At 54.9% G+C, this 17,322-nt stretch overlaps 1 protein-coding gene and 1 non-coding gene across 2 annotated transcripts; one reads left to right on the forward strand and one right to left on the reverse strand.

Annotated features, from left to right (window-relative positions):
• Positions 1-2,503: 2,503 nt before the first annotated feature.
• Positions 2,504-8,805, reverse strand: DLX4 (distal-less homeobox 4). Its single transcript, XM_055257765.2, has 3 exons — positions 7,720-8,805; positions 4,194-4,390; positions 2,504-3,763 (listed from the first exon to the last, which is right to left on the reverse strand). The coding sequence occupies exons 1-3, from the start codon at positions 8,000-8,002 to the stop codon at positions 3,521-3,523; spliced, it is 723 nt and encodes a 240-aa protein (XP_055113740.1). The 5' UTR covers positions 8,003-8,805; the 3' UTR covers positions 2,504-3,520.
• A 2,530-nt stretch (positions 8,806-11,335) lies between these two features.
• On the forward strand, positions 11,336-11,437 carry LOC129470806 (U6 spliceosomal RNA). The gene has a single exon (XR_008653334.1). It is a non-coding gene; the product is annotated as a U6 spliceosomal RNA (small nuclear RNA).
• The last annotated feature ends 5,885 nt before the right edge of the window (positions 11,438-17,322 follow it).

A 17,322-nucleotide genomic window follows, 5' to 3' on the forward strand; every position in this document is an offset into this window, starting at 1 on the left:
CATTGAAAGCCTTCAGGAGCTGCTCCCAAAATTGCTTTAATTGAATTAATTAAATCTCATTTTGTTGGGGGAAAACATGGAGGCATGACTTAAAATAGTATATGGGGAGAGGGAAGGTGAGTGACCCCGAAAGGTGGGGAAGCCCGAGTCAGCTTTCCTGTAGCTGAGACCCTTGTAGTGCCCTGGACGTTCTCTGAACACACTTTCCCATCTTCCAGTTTCAGCTGACTTCAGATGCACTGTGCTGCGTCTTCTGCATTTGGGACCTTGCCTGTATCCAGCTCTCGGATGGTGGTGACCAGCGATGTTTTGAGCTCTCCAGCCTCATTCCTCCTCCGCCCCCTTAGGAGGCAGTTCTCCCAGGGGCAGAAGGTGAATGGATGGCAGTAAGAATTCTCCCTCGCTGTAACCCCTCCCCTTCTTCCCCCATAATAACAGCAGTTGTAAATGCCATTTATTAAGTGCTTACTATGTTCCAGGCACCATGTCAAGCATGTTACAAGCACTATCTCATTTTGTCATCACAATCACTCTACAAAGCAAGTCCTATTAGTATTCTCATCTTGGGTGGGGGTGGGGGATGGGAAAAAGCAAGGCTCAGAGAAAGGTTAAGTAACTCACCAAAAGTCACACTGCTAGAAGGTGACAGAGCCAGGACTCTTTGTAGCTTAAAGACCCTGTTCTTCACCACCCAGTCTTGGTCCCCCTCCCTTACTGACCCAATTTTCCCAGTGGGGCTTCCTCAGGGAAAGGAACCATGGGGTTCTCCTTCTACAACCCTGATGGCCTGAGGGAAGGGAACGGGGCACCTCCTCCACCGGGAGCTCCAGGCCCATCACCACCCAGGAGCTCAGGGAAACTGGACCAGCTCCCAAATGGAAAAGAGGTTCCCATTTCCCCTGAAAAGGATGGATAGAAGGAGGGGGGCGGAGAGGGGGAGGTGGACGCTGTCAGCTCCTGAGCTGAGAGTAATTACACTCCTTGTGCTACTTAACTTTACAACCTGGGCTGTTGTTTTAACAATGTGACTTGTGTTGGGCTGTCCAATTAATCTCGCCTTTGGAGGCTTTCCTAGATGGGGCGGTAGATCTTATCTTGGGTCTGTAGAAAGAGGAGTGTGCAACCTGCAGTGGGCGGGAACAGCTGCCTGGAGGGCCTGTGGCCTCAGAGGAGACCAAGAGGAGAGAACTGGGGCTGGGGTGACAGAGAGCCAGTGGAGCCTGGGGCTTGGAGCAGGGGAAGGCATTGGAGGAAGAGGAAGATATTTATACTCCTGGCACTCCGATTCCTCACCACTCCTGGATCTCGGCTTTGGTCTACCCATGCCATGTGCCATCCCCAAGAGAATCCTCTGGGAGTGTTTTGTGGAATAGGGGTGGTCACTGACCCAGCACAGGGTGAGGAACAGGGGCTGAGGAGGAACTGACTGTAGGCGTCAGGAGCTGGGGGATTTCATACCTCTCTGCCCTACACATGACTCCAATTTGGGCTTCTCTCTGGCCCGCAGAGGTTGGCTGGAAGTGTCTGAGTGGGCTTTTCAGACTGGGACAGGCACCGAGTTTGCAGTGTCTGGAAACAGGTCTAGGCAGTCAGAGGGAAGCTCAACTTGGAAGCTTTTTGCCTGGATTTGGAGGCCCCTCCCCCAGCCCCTCAGGCCATGCTGGGCTGGATTCCCTGAATTATTCTGCCACCCTTGTCCTCAGCTCCTCTCCCAAGGCGTTCCTTATCCTGCTGATCCTGGTGGGAGCGGGGGTGGTGCTACGTAGTCCAGTGGGGTGTGGTGGCCAGGAGTCTGTCAGGTCCTGCTGCGCCCCAGGCCGCCCGCCCTTCTCACCCAGCACTGACCCCTCTGGCCCAGGCTGGATTGGAGGCCCTTGACAATACCCATGCTGCCATCTGTGTTTTCCTTTGCCTGGAACTCACCACACCAATGTCTGGTCATTTGTTTGCTTTGGTCACCATGGTATCCCTAGGATCTAGCAGAGCACAGGGTCTCCAAATGTTTGTTGGATGGAAGAGAATTCCAGTTGTTTTTGGTGTTTTCCTTCTCAGACCTGCCCCTCCTCCTTCCCCAAGGTGAGCTGAGGCCACCCTGCCCCCAAGCAGCACACTTCTCCAGGTAGGACTGGACCGGATCCCTGGGTGTGCCCTCTCTCAAGGTGAACAGGGCCTCTTCCTGGGCTAAAGGTGGGTCCTAGGGGCTGGTAAGGTGCCTGGCTCCCTCCAGAACTGGGCCAGGAGAGCAGCATCTCCTGGGGAGGAGCACTCAGACCCTGTGTGAGCATCTCCTGGGTTCGCATGGGAGCATATGAAACTGTGGACGTTGTTAGAACATTCCAGAGCCAGAATCACAGAGCTAGTTAGTGGCCAAGACAAATCTAGAATCCAGTGCCTCTGATACCTGTAATTCCATGGTAGAAGAGTCAGATGGGCCAGACGAGATGCATGACCAGCCCCTACCCACAAGAAGTCAGGAAACAAACACATCTCACCGCCAGAATGCAAAGTTTTGTACAAACTTTAATCTCTGGAAGCTGGTGGTGTGAAGCTCAAGCTCCAATTGGTTCTAAATCTGCACAGTTCCTTTGAACAGAGACAGCTGCAAGGAGCTGAATCAATGGGCCTACCCACCTATTTGGGGATGTCTATATCCACACTAATCCAGAGAGCCAGTTTGTCCCCATTTCCCCCCAAGTGTTACTTTACCAGGCTTCCAAAAGTGTGTGCCTGTGGGTTCGTTAGGGATTAGGGATGGGGAATAGAAGGGAGCCTCTCAATAAATACCTATTGAATTATACAGATAATTGGATCCATTATCTATTCAAAAAGGGGAGATGGGGAGGGGGTGGGAAAGAGGGCTTCTTTTTTTTTTTTTTTTAGGAGGAAAGCATAAATTACCCATAGGTCCACAAATTCCACATTTCTCTGCATCTCTTCTACCTCCCAGTATGGTAAGTAGGTAAATCAGTTATGGCGGTAACGGGCTGACCTCCAGGGAAAAATCCCTGGGTGGCTGGGAGCTGATGGTGGTCCACTTCTGCTTTTGCTCACGAATGGATTGGGCAAGGCCAAAGGCACACAAAGAAAAAGAAATACTCAATGTTTCTTGCTGGTTTTGCACCCAGGCTGTAGTGGCGATTCAGTCGTTCTCAAGAAAGCAGGGGGAGGAGAAAGGGAGAGAGGGAAGAAGGAGTGGGGGAGCGGCAAGACCAAGGGTTCTGGGGACAGTCTCAACTCCAGCCAATGGCTCTCTCTCCAGAGTCTTTGTCCAGCTAGTGGGAAGGTGTCCAGTCCATGGTAGTGGTGGGGACAATGATTACATAAGGCTGAGGTCCTTGATTTAGCTGTTAGGGTTAGGAGTACAGGCTCTGCTCCATTCCTTTTTCTCCTCTAACTGCTTGTCCTCCAGAGAAAACCCATCTGGAGCTGGTTTCCTCCCAGCCCAGAAGGGGTGCAGGTGGACTGCCTGGGTCCTGGGCTTTGCAGGAAGGCTGTGGGCCTGACCTGCCCTTCCCCAGATTCACATCATCTGAGGCGAAGCCAGGACATCTGAGGAGTGATGCTGATACCAGGCTCCAAAGCTGTTGCCACAGCCACTGGTGGGCAGGGTCCCTGCCTTGGGTAGATCCCAGAGGGAGGGGAGGGGTGGGGAGCAGGGAGACACAGAGAAGGTCCTCCCAGGGAAGTCCCCTTCCTGCCCCCCAGAATTCTGCTTCAGGAGCTTCTTATACTTGGAGCGTTTGTTCTGAAACCAGATCTTTACCTTCGGGAAGAAAAGGGGAAAGAATGAAAGATCAGGAGGAAGATATGTGTGAAAAATTTCGAGGAAGGGAAAGGGATCCAGGTGTAGGTGCAGTCCTGGGAGACCCGCAGTTCCCTAGGCTGGGAACATTTGCTCCAGTCCCCCACAGCCCCAGAAGCCTCCTGAGTTCCTGCCTCTGAGCTAGAATCCATGTCTCCCTGTCTGACCTACCCTCCTCTTCCTGACCCACTCCACCCACCCGCACATACATGCACACCTTTCAACACATTCTCCCCAAGGCTTACTAAGAGCCAGCTATGAACATTCCCTGGAGAACTGTGACAACAGGGCCACAGCACCAATCCGTCAGTCATTCACAGCTGGGGCTGGGGGATGAGTTCCCAGAGAACCAGGGAAGGTGAGAGCTGGGGAAGGATGACACTGGCCCCACCTGGGTCTGGGTGAGGCCGAGCTGCGCTGCCAGCTGGGCCCTCTCGGGCAGCGCCAGGTACTGCGTGTGCTGGAAACGCTGGTTTAGGTGCTGCAGCTGCAGGCTGGAGTAGATGGTCCTCGGCTTGCGGAGCTTTTTGGCCGGGGCCTGAGGGCGCCGCTCAGAGGGTTCCGGGGACAGCCGCGGCTTCTCCGAGTCTGGTGGGCAGCACAACACGGTGCAGGGGACTGAGGAGGGAGCGAGGGGGTAGGACGGACAGTTTCATAGGCTTATTAGCATCTCGTCTGCATGCCGTCGGCGGCAAATAGCAAAAAGCGCAGCCACCAAGATCGCCCCTTTGGCCCCTGCCCTCTACCTTCCGCGTGGAGCGTTTCAACCCCCGCGTTCACCGCGCCAGGTGATACAAGGCGCAGTTCTGCTCCCAGGGAGCTCGCACTCGTATGGGTCCTGTGACCCTAGGAAGAAAGCGCCGAGGGCCACAGCCAGGGTACCGCAGCGCCTGCGGTGGGAGGTCGGAGTTCAGCCCCGGGCGCTGGCGCCAGCTTGGGGTAGGGCGGGGCAGAAAGGCTAGGTCCAGGGCTGAGCTGAGGCCTAGAGATGACAGAGGAAGGACATTGCAGGCGGAGGGAACTCAAGAGCAATGCTCAGAGGCTTGAGATGGTGTCCGCGTGGCAGCCTCCGGCTGCGGCCAGCGGGGCGGGTGAGAGGCCCGGCTGAGAGGACCTTGAATCCCAGTCTCGCAGCGCTGATAGTGAACCCGGGTTTGCCCTGGCCTCGCCTACTGTAACGGGCTGCCCCTCTGCTCAGGCGCACCCTGCAGGAAAAGTGACCATCTCTCCCCCGCCACACCGTGGCCGGCTGGGTTTCCAGGGACCCCCAGAAGCTGGGTCTGCGGGGGGCAGCCCCTTCCTTCGTTGGGCAGCGCGCACAGAGCGGTTCTGGCGGCAGGGAAGGTGACTCGGGTTCCAAGAGCGCGCAGCGCAGCCCGGCGAGGCCACTCCTGGATCGCGCTGCGGGGCTGCCGCGGGGGATCTGGTCAGCTCTGGCCCGCCTAGCTCTCCAGGAATCTCGGCGGCGGGACAGCCCAGCCCTAGAATGCTGAGGGACAGGGGAGGGTTGGGCCGAGGGGTTTCTGTTCTTCCGAGCCAGCCACCCTAACCTGCGCGGCTCTACGGGGACGCTGGAGAGGTCCCAGGCGATGGGGGGTGTAGGGCGGATGAAGCAGCCGCAATGCCCGGGGGCTTAGGGCAGCGTTTGCCGCATTCCTCGCGGGAGTGTCCAGCCGACCTGAGACGAGAGAGAGCGGCTTGTGTCCGCCCGCGTACCCCCACCTTCTTCCCCTAGTCGGGCTCACCCTCCACACGTCAGTGTACCCGCCCTCGGCCAGCCGCGGTCACCAGCTGCCGTCACCTCCCCCGCATCCCTCACCCGTGGCCTCGGGCGCTGCGGGCTTCTGAGATCCTCCCTCCTCGACCCTGCCTCAACCAATTCCCAGAAAAACCGTTGGGTTTCCGCTCCCGCCCGCGCCTGTCCTGCCTCCCCTGCCTCAACCCCACTGCTGGCAGCTCTGGGCTGGCAGCCCAGAGCCCACCCGCGCCTCTCTGGCTGCGTGGACTGCGCAATTCGAGCGGGGACACAGAGTCTCTGAGGCCGACCCGGTTGCTGAATTCGCATAGCCCTCCGCGCCCCAACTCTCCCAGCAGACCCCCTCCAAGTTCCTTCCCGGACAGCTGCCTTTCCCTACCCCAGTTCCAGCAAGTCACGACTGGATCTGCCCGGGTCGCGATCATGGAGCCCCAGGGCCTCCCTCCAGGCCCGCTGCTCCCGACGGCTCCACGGGGTGGTGGCACCGCTCACTTGGAGCCAAACCTTTTCCCAAGGCAGGAGTGGACATAGAGTGGAAGTAAAAGGAGGACCCCAAGCTCTCGATCACATGCCCTCCACTCTAGAGCGCCCAAACCCACCAGTTCCAGTAGAGAAATGCTAGAAATGTATTCTAAGGAAATCTGGGTGTGTGTGGTTTTTCGTTGGATGGGGGAAAGTCGTTAAAGAAAATGAACTCTCCACTCTGTTGTCCTTAGATCTCAGACATGACTGACAACACCAAACCTACTGCCAGCAATTCTCCTGAGGACAAGGTCATGGTATTCCCACCCCAGTCCCCAAACACATAACACACACAAACATACCCTATTAGCATACACTAAAGGACAGTCAAAGGGATTCATTTGAAAAACTACAACTACTCCTCCCTGCAACTGCGCCCACTCCAACCACACCCCGCAGCCCAGGAGAGACAGCCATAGTTCTGTCATAGAAGGCAGTTAATTTTGGGGGGTTGGAGGAAGCTCCCTAAAATCGATGCTCCTGGCCACATGCTTTGCCCATCTATACGTCAAAGAAGTTGAGCTTCTAAATCCTAGGGTCGCTTCTGGCTCTGATGGTTTGTGAGCACGTCAGAGCCACAGGAGAAGGGAGGAAGATGTCTTGGTCCTGAGCTGACCCCAGTGAAGTCACCCAGTGGATGTGCCTCCTTGGAAGAGACTGCCAAAGACAATTGCAGGAGGAGGGGGTGAGCAATTAGATGGAGGCAAAGAGTCCAGGGACCTGGAGGCTAAGCTGGAGCCAGTGCGGATGGGATTGTGGGCAATGCCATACCCACATTGTATGTCAGCTCAGCTGCAAGGCCCAGGATCCCAAAGACAGGCCAGGTTCTCCGTCTCATTGAGGCCTTCCAGTGAGCACTTTCTCAGGAGCTCAGAGTTGCTCCAGGCAACAGGAACTGTGGCCTAACCTACCCCAAAGCCAAGGAGTGGAGATGACAGCGATGGCCTCCTCCTTTGGCTGGAAGGCTGAGGTAGTCAGGGAGAGATGAGCGACTTTCTGACCAGCCTTTGGCTACCTTCTCAGAACAATGGATGCAGGGGTCCTACTTCCAGATTCTGCCAGGCCAGCTTCCAGTCAAGGGCAGGCCTGGTCTGAGGAGAGCGGGTAAGGCTGGGGAAGGGAGAGGACAGACCCCAGAATAAGCCTCGATGTCTACAGCCCTCCTACCAGGACTTGATTTGTTTTTCAGTGTTTGGCTCGATCACTGCTTTCTGAGACAAGACTAACGCAGAAAGGGGCGACATGGGGCAGGAAGGGAGTACAGGATGGGGGCGGGAGGATTCTGACGAAGAGGCTAGGCCCCCATCCCCACATCTGGATTGCTTCAGTTTTCCGTTACTGGTAGGTACACACAGCCCCGCTGCTCCAGGTGGGGGGTGGGGGGGAGCCCTCTCGCCTGTCTTTAAACAACTGCAAATCGAAACCAGGTCGGTTTTGAAAGGAGACCTAGAGCAACTCTCCCCCGCCCCTCCCCCCTGTTTCCCGCCCCATCCCTTCGCCCTCCCCCCACCCCCACATCCCAGGGAATCCAAGGAAGGTTTGAATCCCGCTAGCTGCGTCCAACCAGGCGAGGGAGAAGTTTAGGTGCGCACAGGAGCCGAACCCCAGAGGTGGGAAGAGCCGCCACGGCCCAACTTACCTGTCTCGAGTTCCTGAGGGTGCTCTGCGGGTCCGCAGAGAGGCTGAGAGAGCGCCGCGGGTTGCTGGCAGGACAGGTAGGAGTCTCCGGGGTTCGCTGGCTCGGTGTAGGGGTAAGACAGGAGGTGGCCATACGGCCTGGAGTAGGACAAATTGGGGGAGGCTGCGGTTGTAGGGGACAGGCCAAGCGGGTAGGCAGCCGCTACCGACGGGACGGGGGCGAGGTCTGGGAAGACAGCTTTGGAGGCGTCCCGGCCGGGGAGGGGGCAGGGCAAAGAGGTCATTGTGGCCAGGGCCCGGGCAGAAGGGCCATGACCCGGCACGTAGTCCGCTGCCGCTGCCAACCCTCTTTTCCAAGCCTCCGGCGTTGGGCCGGACGGGCCCCCCAGCCAGCAGCCCCCACACTTAAGATCCCGGAGAAAGTGTCTCTCTGAGCCTCTTTCAGAGGAGAACGCGCGCCTGGGAAAGGGGTTCCGGGGGGGTGCCCCCCATGACTTTCCCCTCCCCCCAAATCCATGGGGGCCCCCTCCTCTCCATCGGGTTCGGTTCTCGGGACCCGACGGGGGCCCCGCCCTCTTAGATGTCCCGGATTGGCTACCGCCCGCGGTGACCTCACGGAGACTTGGAGCCGGGCCCCGCCCCTCGGGACAGCCCGCTGTAGAGAAGTGGGAAATGGGAGGGGGACGGTGAGCACGCTCCAGGCCGGTCTATCTCGGGGTCTCCTCCGAGAGGTGCTGGGGTTGCAGAGCGATTGGTGCAGTCCAGGAACCTCGGTTATAATGGCAGAAATTCTAGAGAGGTGGCCAGCCTGGATGCCCAAGGGACAGGGAGCTGAGTGGTGGGCAGAGGCCCTGGGGCTGCGGAGACGCAGGGATCTGCATTTGCAGACTCCCTATTTCGGGGGTCTGCACGTCGATTCTGGTCCAGCCGCCGTGGACCTGCAGGGGAGTCAAGTGCAGACCGCCAGCGCCAGCCGCTTAGTCAGCGCGTCGGAATGCGCTGCTGCTGAGCGCCGGCAGTTTGTTGGTAAATAGACGCCGGGGCTGGGAGGGTGCCGCCCGGCGCCCAGCCTGCCCCGCACGCGTGTGGCGCGCACGCCCCCGCGGGGCGCCCTGGGCCTGGCACGCCGAGACCGCCGCCGCTGCACCCCACCGCCCTGCTTGCTGGCTTCCGCTTCCGGCAGGGGCCCGGGTTTGGTTGCGACACCGCAGCTCCTTGCAGGCCCCCGAAGCTGAAGAAGGGATCCGCCCTCTGGGCGTTAGCCTGTGCGGTGCCCCGCCTTTCCTGGCGCCGCAGGGTGCTGAAGTGTTGCTTGAACTCGGACGAAATCTGGGAGTGGGAGATGAGTCCAGTTGGATGGCTCCTGGGCGGGCACAGGAAATACTGCAGGCCAGTCTCCCTGGCGCATTTTCCAGGCTGTGTTCGGGACTTGCTTTTAAACATTAGTATCCATGGCCTCGATGGACACGTGTCCACGTATACAAGCATTTATTGACACGTGTACACAACTACACAGGGACTCCATTCAAATGCAACATATATACTCACATATACCAACATGGAGGTGCCTACACTGATGTTCACACTGGCATTCCTCTATAAAAAGAGAGGTTCATTTATAAATCTGCAAACAGTTTAGGCTGTGATGTGTATACATCTACATACCTAAAGATGAATTAGCACTATCCATGAATAAAAACTCTATCTAGTACTTGTCTCTTACATAGATTCATGAGTATACAAGTCAAATCACTGGTGTACATACTCGAAAATACAGAAGATCCAAGCATATAAAATGTATACTTGTGTTCCTACCCTATGAGAAATACCTGTCCACACATATCTAAGATGCCTTATGTTAGGGGAGAGACCGTTCCATCCCTAAACTGCCAGTCTTCACAAATTCCCCAGCATACCCAAACACCTGTTCCCACTTTATGCAACTTGGCAGGCAAATTCATGTTTGTACACACACACATGCTTTCATTGTTAGCGTTCAGAGTGAAGGTAGCCCTCGTAGAATTGGGAGATGGAAGAGGATGGTGATAAGAAAAAGAGAGATCAGGCAAGGCGGCTCAGGCCGGTAATCCCAGCATTTAGGGAGGCCCAGGCAGGCAGATCGGTTGAGCTCAGGAGTTCGAGATCAGCCTGGGCAACATAGGGAGACTCAACTCTACAAAAAGTACAAAAATTAGCTGGTCATGGTGGTGTATGCCTGTAGTTCCAGCTACTCAGGAGACTGAGGCAGGAGGATCACTTGAGCCCTGGAGGTCAAGGCAGCAGTGAGTCAAGATCGTGCCACTTCACTCCAGCCTGACTGACAGAGTGAGACTCTATGTTGAAAAAAGAAGGAGGAGGATGAGAAGGAGGAGGATGAGGAGGAGGAGGCAGCAGCCTGGAAGAATAGGAGAAAACACTGGCTGGGGAATGGCTGAGCCCAGGCCTCCTTAGAGAGACAAAATCAATCAAACGGGTATGCAGGAGTGGTTGAAGCTCAGTCAGGTGTCCTGCAAGGAGGAAGAGCAAATCTATTTCAAACTAGACTCCCCAGTGGAATAGATAGAGGTGAGTTTTTCCAAGGAGGGACTCTAGCCCCTGGCTTGGAGCTCTTCACCTCAAAGCCTTGGAGCCAGGAAGAAGGGGCTCTTGCAGGGGATCTTCCTCCTCTGGGCAGCTGGAGAACCCACTCCCCTTTTGTCCAACAGGGTGTGGAGGCTTTGCTCAGTAGATAAATGCTTATTCTATGTGGGACTACCTTTCTCCCTTTCTTCCTTAATTCTAGCCATGCCACCACCTCCTTAGAGCTGGAGCTGCGAACCTGTGAGGATATATATCCTTCTAAACCTTTCATTCGACCATCACCATTTTCCTCTACAGGGATGGAGGCAGCCTTACAGCAGTGCTGAGGAGAGTTTCCAGGGATGGCATCAAAGGTGTGCATCAAAGGAAGAGAATGTTTTTTGGGTGGGGTTGGCTGTGAGGGAGGGTTTCCCAAAGGAAGTGCTTTTGAGCTGGAATTGACAGGGTAAGTGGAAAGACATTCCCTTTTAGAACCATGTGCACAGAATCCTTTCTTGTCAGACCTAGGAAAGAAGGGCAGGCATGGGTTTTCTGGCAGGGTTCTGCCACATTTGGCTTTGGGCATCCTCCAAAGCCAGGAGATCCCCAGTACATACTTGTCTTAAGTTCTAAGCTCTCAGGGCTTCTCTGAACTCAGAGGATCTTCACCCCTATGCAGCAGCAGGACATACTCTGCAGCCCTTTAGAATTTATCAAGCACTCATAACATCCAAGTCCTGTGCATCTACACACACACACAAACACACACACACACAGACACACACACGCTCAAACCCCAGGCACTATTATCCCCATTTTACAAATGAGGAAACATCTCCTTCCATCATCACCTGTTTCTTCAAGGCTCTCTTCTGTCATATTCCAGAGCGTGTAGGGGTGGGGCACCTGCTTGGGATAACCTGGGGTCTCCTCAGAAGCAGGCTCCCCAGGGAGGGATCCTCTCCAATAGGAGTCTCATCTCACCAACCAGGAAAGGTGGACATGGTGAGGATGTGGGCTGGGAAGCACAGTAATCTCGTATTGGATCACAGGGGAGAGAGGATGCTTGCTTAGGAAAAAAAGTTGACCCAATACAGAGACGATTAGCATGGCCCTTGCACCAGGATGACATGCAAATTTATGAAGCATTCCATATTTTACAAAAAAATTTTAAAGAGGGAGGGCTGGCTTGAGACCCTTGAGGCTTGGGTTCTGGTCCAGTTCAGCCATGAAGTTGCTGGTTGGGATATTTTGCATTAGTCATTTGCCTTCTCTGAGACTGGTTTACCCAGAAGGGATAAAAGAACTGAGCTGGACTAAGAACTCCAAGCCTTTGTCATTTGCTTTATGACAAATTGCAAAAACTAAAATCCAAAACCGTAAGAAAACCAAGAAGAAGTGGGGAGAGGAGGAGGGATGGAAAGAAGGAAGTAAAAAAGAGAACTCTCTTCTGTCACTACCAATACCTCAGGCCCCGGGGTCGTCACAAAAGCCAGAAGTGGCTCTCCCAACTCTCCCTCACAGATCCTCTCGCTTAGCGCAAGGGGCCCGCTCGGAAAACTCCAGCACCCTGGTGATGCTGTGGGGGCAGACCGCGGGGTCCAGAGTTGGGGGGAGGGGATACGGCGCCGCGGGGGTCTAGGGATTGGGCCGAGGCGCGGGGATTGGACCTGATCCGCTAGGTGGTTGCTAGTTTGCTTACTCTTCTTGGGTCGCCGGGCAAAGGCCAACGCAACCGCTCCGGTAATAATTCCTTGCGCAGCATGGCACCCACGGCGGTGGGATGCATTCCTTGTTCGATCACCCAGAGTTCCGACCTTCCCGGTAGCGAGAATTCCCTCCGAACCAGCCCCTTCCCTGGCGGTCTATCACGAGCACCCCTAACATTTGGTGAGTGCGCAGAGCTCTCGGCAGTCTCTGGGCTCCATAGGGCGCCTACCGCACGCCCCAGGAGCGGAGGTCTCTGTCTGCCCCTGCAGCCGGACGCCGAGGTCTGTAACCCCGAGCCAGCACTCGGAGGATCTGCCAGGGGAACAGAGATTCGACCGCGACCATAGTCCTCCGCACTCCGCGGCCCTTCCGGGATTATCCGTGCCCTTTCTCCTCCATCCCACCCACCGGCCCCAAAACGAACTTTTAATATAGTGTTGTCATTCGCAGTGGGTTTTAAGTTTTATTTGGAAGGACTTTTCTTTCTTAGTAACTCACGTTGAATAAACTGAATAATTCGGTTTGGCGGCGGGAGGGAAGGAATCAGATCTTCGCCCCAGCCTCCCTGAGCTCTGCCCGGCGCGCTGTGGATAGAGTCCCCGCATTCAGCGAGGCCCGGAGAAGCTGCAGTCTGAAGAAACCTGAGTCCCCCTCTCCGATTTGACTTTTCCTGAAATTTGGAATGATTGCGCCTCTTTTTCTCTTTCTGATCGAGCATTTAGTGCTGGCGCAAGCCGGGCAGCCGACTGGTTACTGAGCCCACAGCCAGCCCGGCCGTGCGCTTCCATTTGCGCTCACCTCAGCACTCGCCTGAGCGCTTTCTCAGGGATTGGAGTTCCCGCCTCATTTTCCAAATAACCCTGGAGAAGCTCCCGGGGGAGGAGGAGGGGAGAGGCCTTGGGGTCAGCACCACTTCGATCCCAGCACTGCAGTGGCTCCCCACGCCCGTCTCCCGCTCCGCCATCGGCGAAGCTCTCCCGGAGTCTTCTTTGCATTACTTGCAAATTTCAGCCTCTGCTCAGGAAAAGTCTTCTATCTGAGATTAGCTGGGATGTTTTATGCACACACTAAACATGTTAAAAACAAAACTAGGAACAATTCTTGGGACACGGGGTAGGGGGACGGAGGAAGAGAGGGAGAGAGAGAGAGACAGAGAGAGAGAGAGAAAAAAACGGTTAACAAAAAATGGGGCGGTTTTGAGGGTGTCTTGGAGGCAGGCTGCGCCGCTGGGGAGCCACGCGACGCTGAACTTCGCTGGGTGCGGGAGCAGGAAATACCCCGGGATTGGGGACGCGTGGGCTGGGGGACGCGTAAGTTCCAGACTCGGTGGCCCGGAGCTCTGAAGTTTTCCTTCGGTGTCCCAGCCCCGGACCCGGTGGACCGAAAGGAGGCGCCCGCCCCAGGAGCTGGACTGACAGACCGCCGGCTGGCCTGCCAGGGCGCCCCGGGGAAACACAGCGAGCCGGAGAGAGGCCCTGAGGCCAACCCGGCTGCAACGAATTTGCCCGGCCCCGAACGAAGGCAGCTCCGCCGGGATCTTCAGACCTTCCCAGACCTAGGCATGGAAAGTAGGCGTTTCGCCAACGTCTTCATCGCCGGGTGCAGGGTGAAAGCCAGAGGTGGGAGTAGTGGGAGTTGGAAGGTTCCTCTAGCGGCAACATCGAAGACAATGCGTGCACGGGCGCACACAATACAACACAGAGCGCGCGCGCACACACACACAGACACACACAACACAAACACCATAAACACATAGATGCACAGATGCGCAGACGTATACTTCTGCAACCCAATAGCCTCAGCATATGCTCCATAGGCAACCACACAGCCACATCACATATACACAACAAACACAGCACACGGCCACCACACGTACATACACAACCACCCCCCGAACACACACACACACACACACACACTCACACCTGCCCTCTGGACCCCCTGGAGTTGATGGAGGGTCTACAAGGGTGGGGTTATTGGTTTAACTTTTTGACCAGTGACCCCACCCGAACCAGACCCTTTGGAAGTCCAGACTGCTTTTCTTTCATAACAAAAGGTCTGGTCTCTGAATCCTGATCAGGGCAGCTCAGCCTGGGAAGAGACAGCCTTACCTCTGTTGGTTTGGGCCTGGGAGAACGAGGGAAATATTGCCTTGGGGAGGAGAGTGGAGTGGCTGCATGGGCGCACAGACATACCCACACCTCTTCCCTTCAATGTAAGAAAAATAATCACAACTACAAAAAACCTCAAACTCAGGCTTTCCCTCTGTGTACCCCTGTGTTGGGCTCTTGGGTCCCCAGGCCTGGTGTAGGGGGAGGGTAGGCAGAGGTAAGGTGAAAGGTAACTCAGTCCCACTCTCACTCCACCGTCTCTCCCCTAAACCTCCCCCTCACCTTGCTCAGCTATGGGGGCGGGGCGGGAGTGGTTGGCCGAGAGGAGGGTCCTGGACCCACTCTCAGCGGTTTACGGAGGGGATAGTGCATCGCGCACCTCCTCCAGCCTGGCTTCCACCCTCGGCTGTCAATCACCCTCATTAATTCTCTTTGGAAAATGATCCCACACTGGAACTTCACTAGCTGCTGCCTGGAAAAGGCTGGAGGACGTGGTAAGGGGGAAGGAAAATGGGCAGAGAAGTGGGGAGGGTTTGTACTAGCTTCATGGGGTGAGGGCAGTGCAAGCTGGTTGGGGAACTGAGCCCTGAAGACTTTCCGTCTTCTCGAGTCAGTTTGCCTCCCCCCTCCCCTGCACACCCCTCCCAGACTCTGAGCTGACTCTCACCTGTCCAGGCTGGACCTTGGGAAAAAACAGCTCTTTGCAGCCCAAATTTTGTCATGAGTCCCAAAACTAGTGAGGAAGGGGAGCTCAGCCCCACACTCTCAACCACCAGTCAACCCAGTGGGGCACTGCTGCCTCTGGTGCTTTCCACAGGAAAGAGAGGGAGGGCAGGGTAGTAGACCTCTGGGTGTGTAGACAAGAGGATCCAGATGAAGGCTCTATTCTTGGAGACCCCTCTGAGGAACCTAGCAGAGCCTGTCCCAGGGCCTTTAGGGTAGAAGGGGAGCAGTGGCGACCTGAGGCCTTGTGCCTTGGGTAACACAATAAAATTGATAATATCAGCAAACACTTAAGTGTTGTCTGTGCTCCAGGCACTTTGCTAAGCCCTTACATGGATCATTTTATCGAATCATCACAAGAATTGTATGTGGTACATTCTCTCTCTTTAAGAATATAAGACATACTCTGGCTGAGAGCAATGGCTCATGCCTGTAATCCCAGCACTTTGGGAGGCCGAGGTGGGTGGATCACGAGGTCAGGAGTTCCAGACCAGCCTGGCCAACATGGTGAAACCCTATCTCTACTAAAAAAAGATACAAAAATTAGCCGGGCATGGCGGCATGCCTGTAGTCCCAGCTACTCAGGAGGCTGAGGCAGGAGAATGGCATAAACACGGGAGGCAGAGCTTGCAGTGAGCCGAGATCATGCCACTGCACTCCAGCCTGGGCAACAGAGTGAGACTCCGTCTCAAAAAAATATATATAAGACATACTCTATCATTAGTATCCTCATTTTATAGATGAGGAAACCAGAAACGGAGGCACAGAAAGGTCAAATAACTTGCCTAAAAGCTGGAACTGGAACCCAGGCCAGCTTAGCCCTCTTAACTACCATGGGGTTGTCTTACCTGGAGAAGCACCACTCAGCAAGGGCAGAGGAAGGGCTGAAGATGGCTGAGAAGAGGAGGAGACCCCAGGAGAGGAATGCCCTCTATAGAATGTCAGTAAGAGAAGTAATACCATTAATACTGGCTATTATTGTAGGCTTGTGTACTAGACATACTTTACGTGCTCTCTTTCTTTTTCTTTCTTTCTTTCTTTCTTTCTTTCTTTCTTTCTTTCTTTCTTTCTTCTTTCTTTCTTTCTTTCTCTCTCTCTTTTTCTTTCTTTCTTTCTCTCTCTCTTTCTTTCTCTCTCTCTCTCTCTTTCTTTTTTTGCTTTTTAGATGAGGTCTTGCTCTATCACCAGGCTGGAGTGCTGTGGCGCAGTCTTGGCTCACTGCAACCTCTGCCTCCCGGGTTCAAGCAATTCTCCTGCCTCAGCCTCCCAAGTAGCTGGGACTACAGGCGCCTGCCACCACGCCCAGCTAATTTTTGTATTTTTAGTACAGATTGGGTTTCACCATGTCGGCCAGGATGGTCTCAATCTCTTGACCTCGTGATTCACCCGTCTTGGCCTCCCAAAGTGCTGGGATTACAGGTGTGAGCCATTGTGCCTGGCCACGTGCATTTTCTTAGAAATCTTCATACAGTCCTGCAAAGAGAGTCCTTTTTTTTTTTTTTTTTTGTAGATAGGGTCTCACTCTGTTGCCGAAGTTGGAGTGCAGTGGCAAGAACACAACTCACTGTAGCTTCAACTTCGTGGGCTCAAGTGATCCTCCTGCCTCATCCTCCCAAGTAGCTGGGACTACAGGCATGTGGCACCATGCCTGGCTAATTTTTAAATTTTTGTACAGACAAAGGCTCACTGTGTTGCCCAGACTGGTCTCCAACTCCTGTGCTCAATTAAGAAGCCTACTCTTGTCTTTGTTGTTATTGTTGTTGGGTTGTTTGTTTGTTTTCTGAGACGGAGTCTCGCTCTGTTGCCCAGGCTGGAGTGCAGTGGCATGATCTCAGCTCACTGCAACCTCTGCCCCGGGTTCAAGTGATTTCTGGCTAATTTTGTATTTTTAGTAGAGATGGGGCTTCACCATATTAGCCAGGCTGGTCTTGAACTCCTGATCTCAAGTGATCCACCTGCCTCGGCTTCCCAAAGTGCTAGGATTACAGGCATGAGCCACCATGCCCAGCCATGAAAATCCTATTTTTTTTTTTTTTTTTTTTTTGAGACGAAGTCTCGCTCTGTCACCCAGGCTGGAGTGCAGTGGTGCAATCTCGACTCACTGCAAGCTCTGCCTCCTGGGTGCACGCCATTCTCCTGCCTCAGCCTCTTGAGTAGCTGGGACTACAGGCGTCCGCCACCACTCCCGGCTAATTTTTTTTTTTTTTTTTTTTTGTATTTTTAGTAGAGACAGGGTTTCACCGTGTTAGCCAGGATGGTCTCAATCTCCTGACCTTGTGATCCGCCCACCTCGGCCTCCCAAAGTGCTGGGATTACAGGCGTGAGCCACCGCGCCTGGCTGAGAATCCTATTCGTATCCCCATTTTACAAATGAGGAGACTGAGGCACAGAAAAGGTGTATGCAGGGCCCGCATCCACTTGGCTGAAAGGCAAGAAAGTGAGGAAAGAGCTGAGACTGAGAGTCAGGAGGCTCCACACTGTGGAGGGTCTCAAACGCCAAG

This window comes from Symphalangus syndactylus, chromosome 20, assembly GCF_028878055.3.
Source record: "Symphalangus syndactylus isolate Jambi chromosome 20, NHGRI_mSymSyn1-v2.1_pri, whole genome shotgun sequence".
NCBI classification, from domain to species: Eukaryota; Metazoa; Chordata; class Mammalia; order Primates; family Hylobatidae; genus Symphalangus; species Symphalangus syndactylus.

Bases quoted from the DNA above. Each gene is read 5' to 3' on its own strand.
- DLX4 (XM_055257765.2), bottom strand. From the start codon at position 8,002: ATGACCTCTTTGCCCTGCCCCCTCCCCGGCCGGGACGCCTCCAAAGCT. The intron at 4,391-7,719 runs GTAAGTTGGGCC...GCTGCCCACCAG, and splicing joins CCCTCAGGAACTCGAGACAG to ACTCGGAGAAGCCGCGGCTG. The intron at 3,764-4,193 runs GTGGGGCCAGTG...TTCTTCCCGAAG, and splicing joins TCGGCCTCACCCAGACCCAG to GTAAAGATCTGGTTTCAGAA.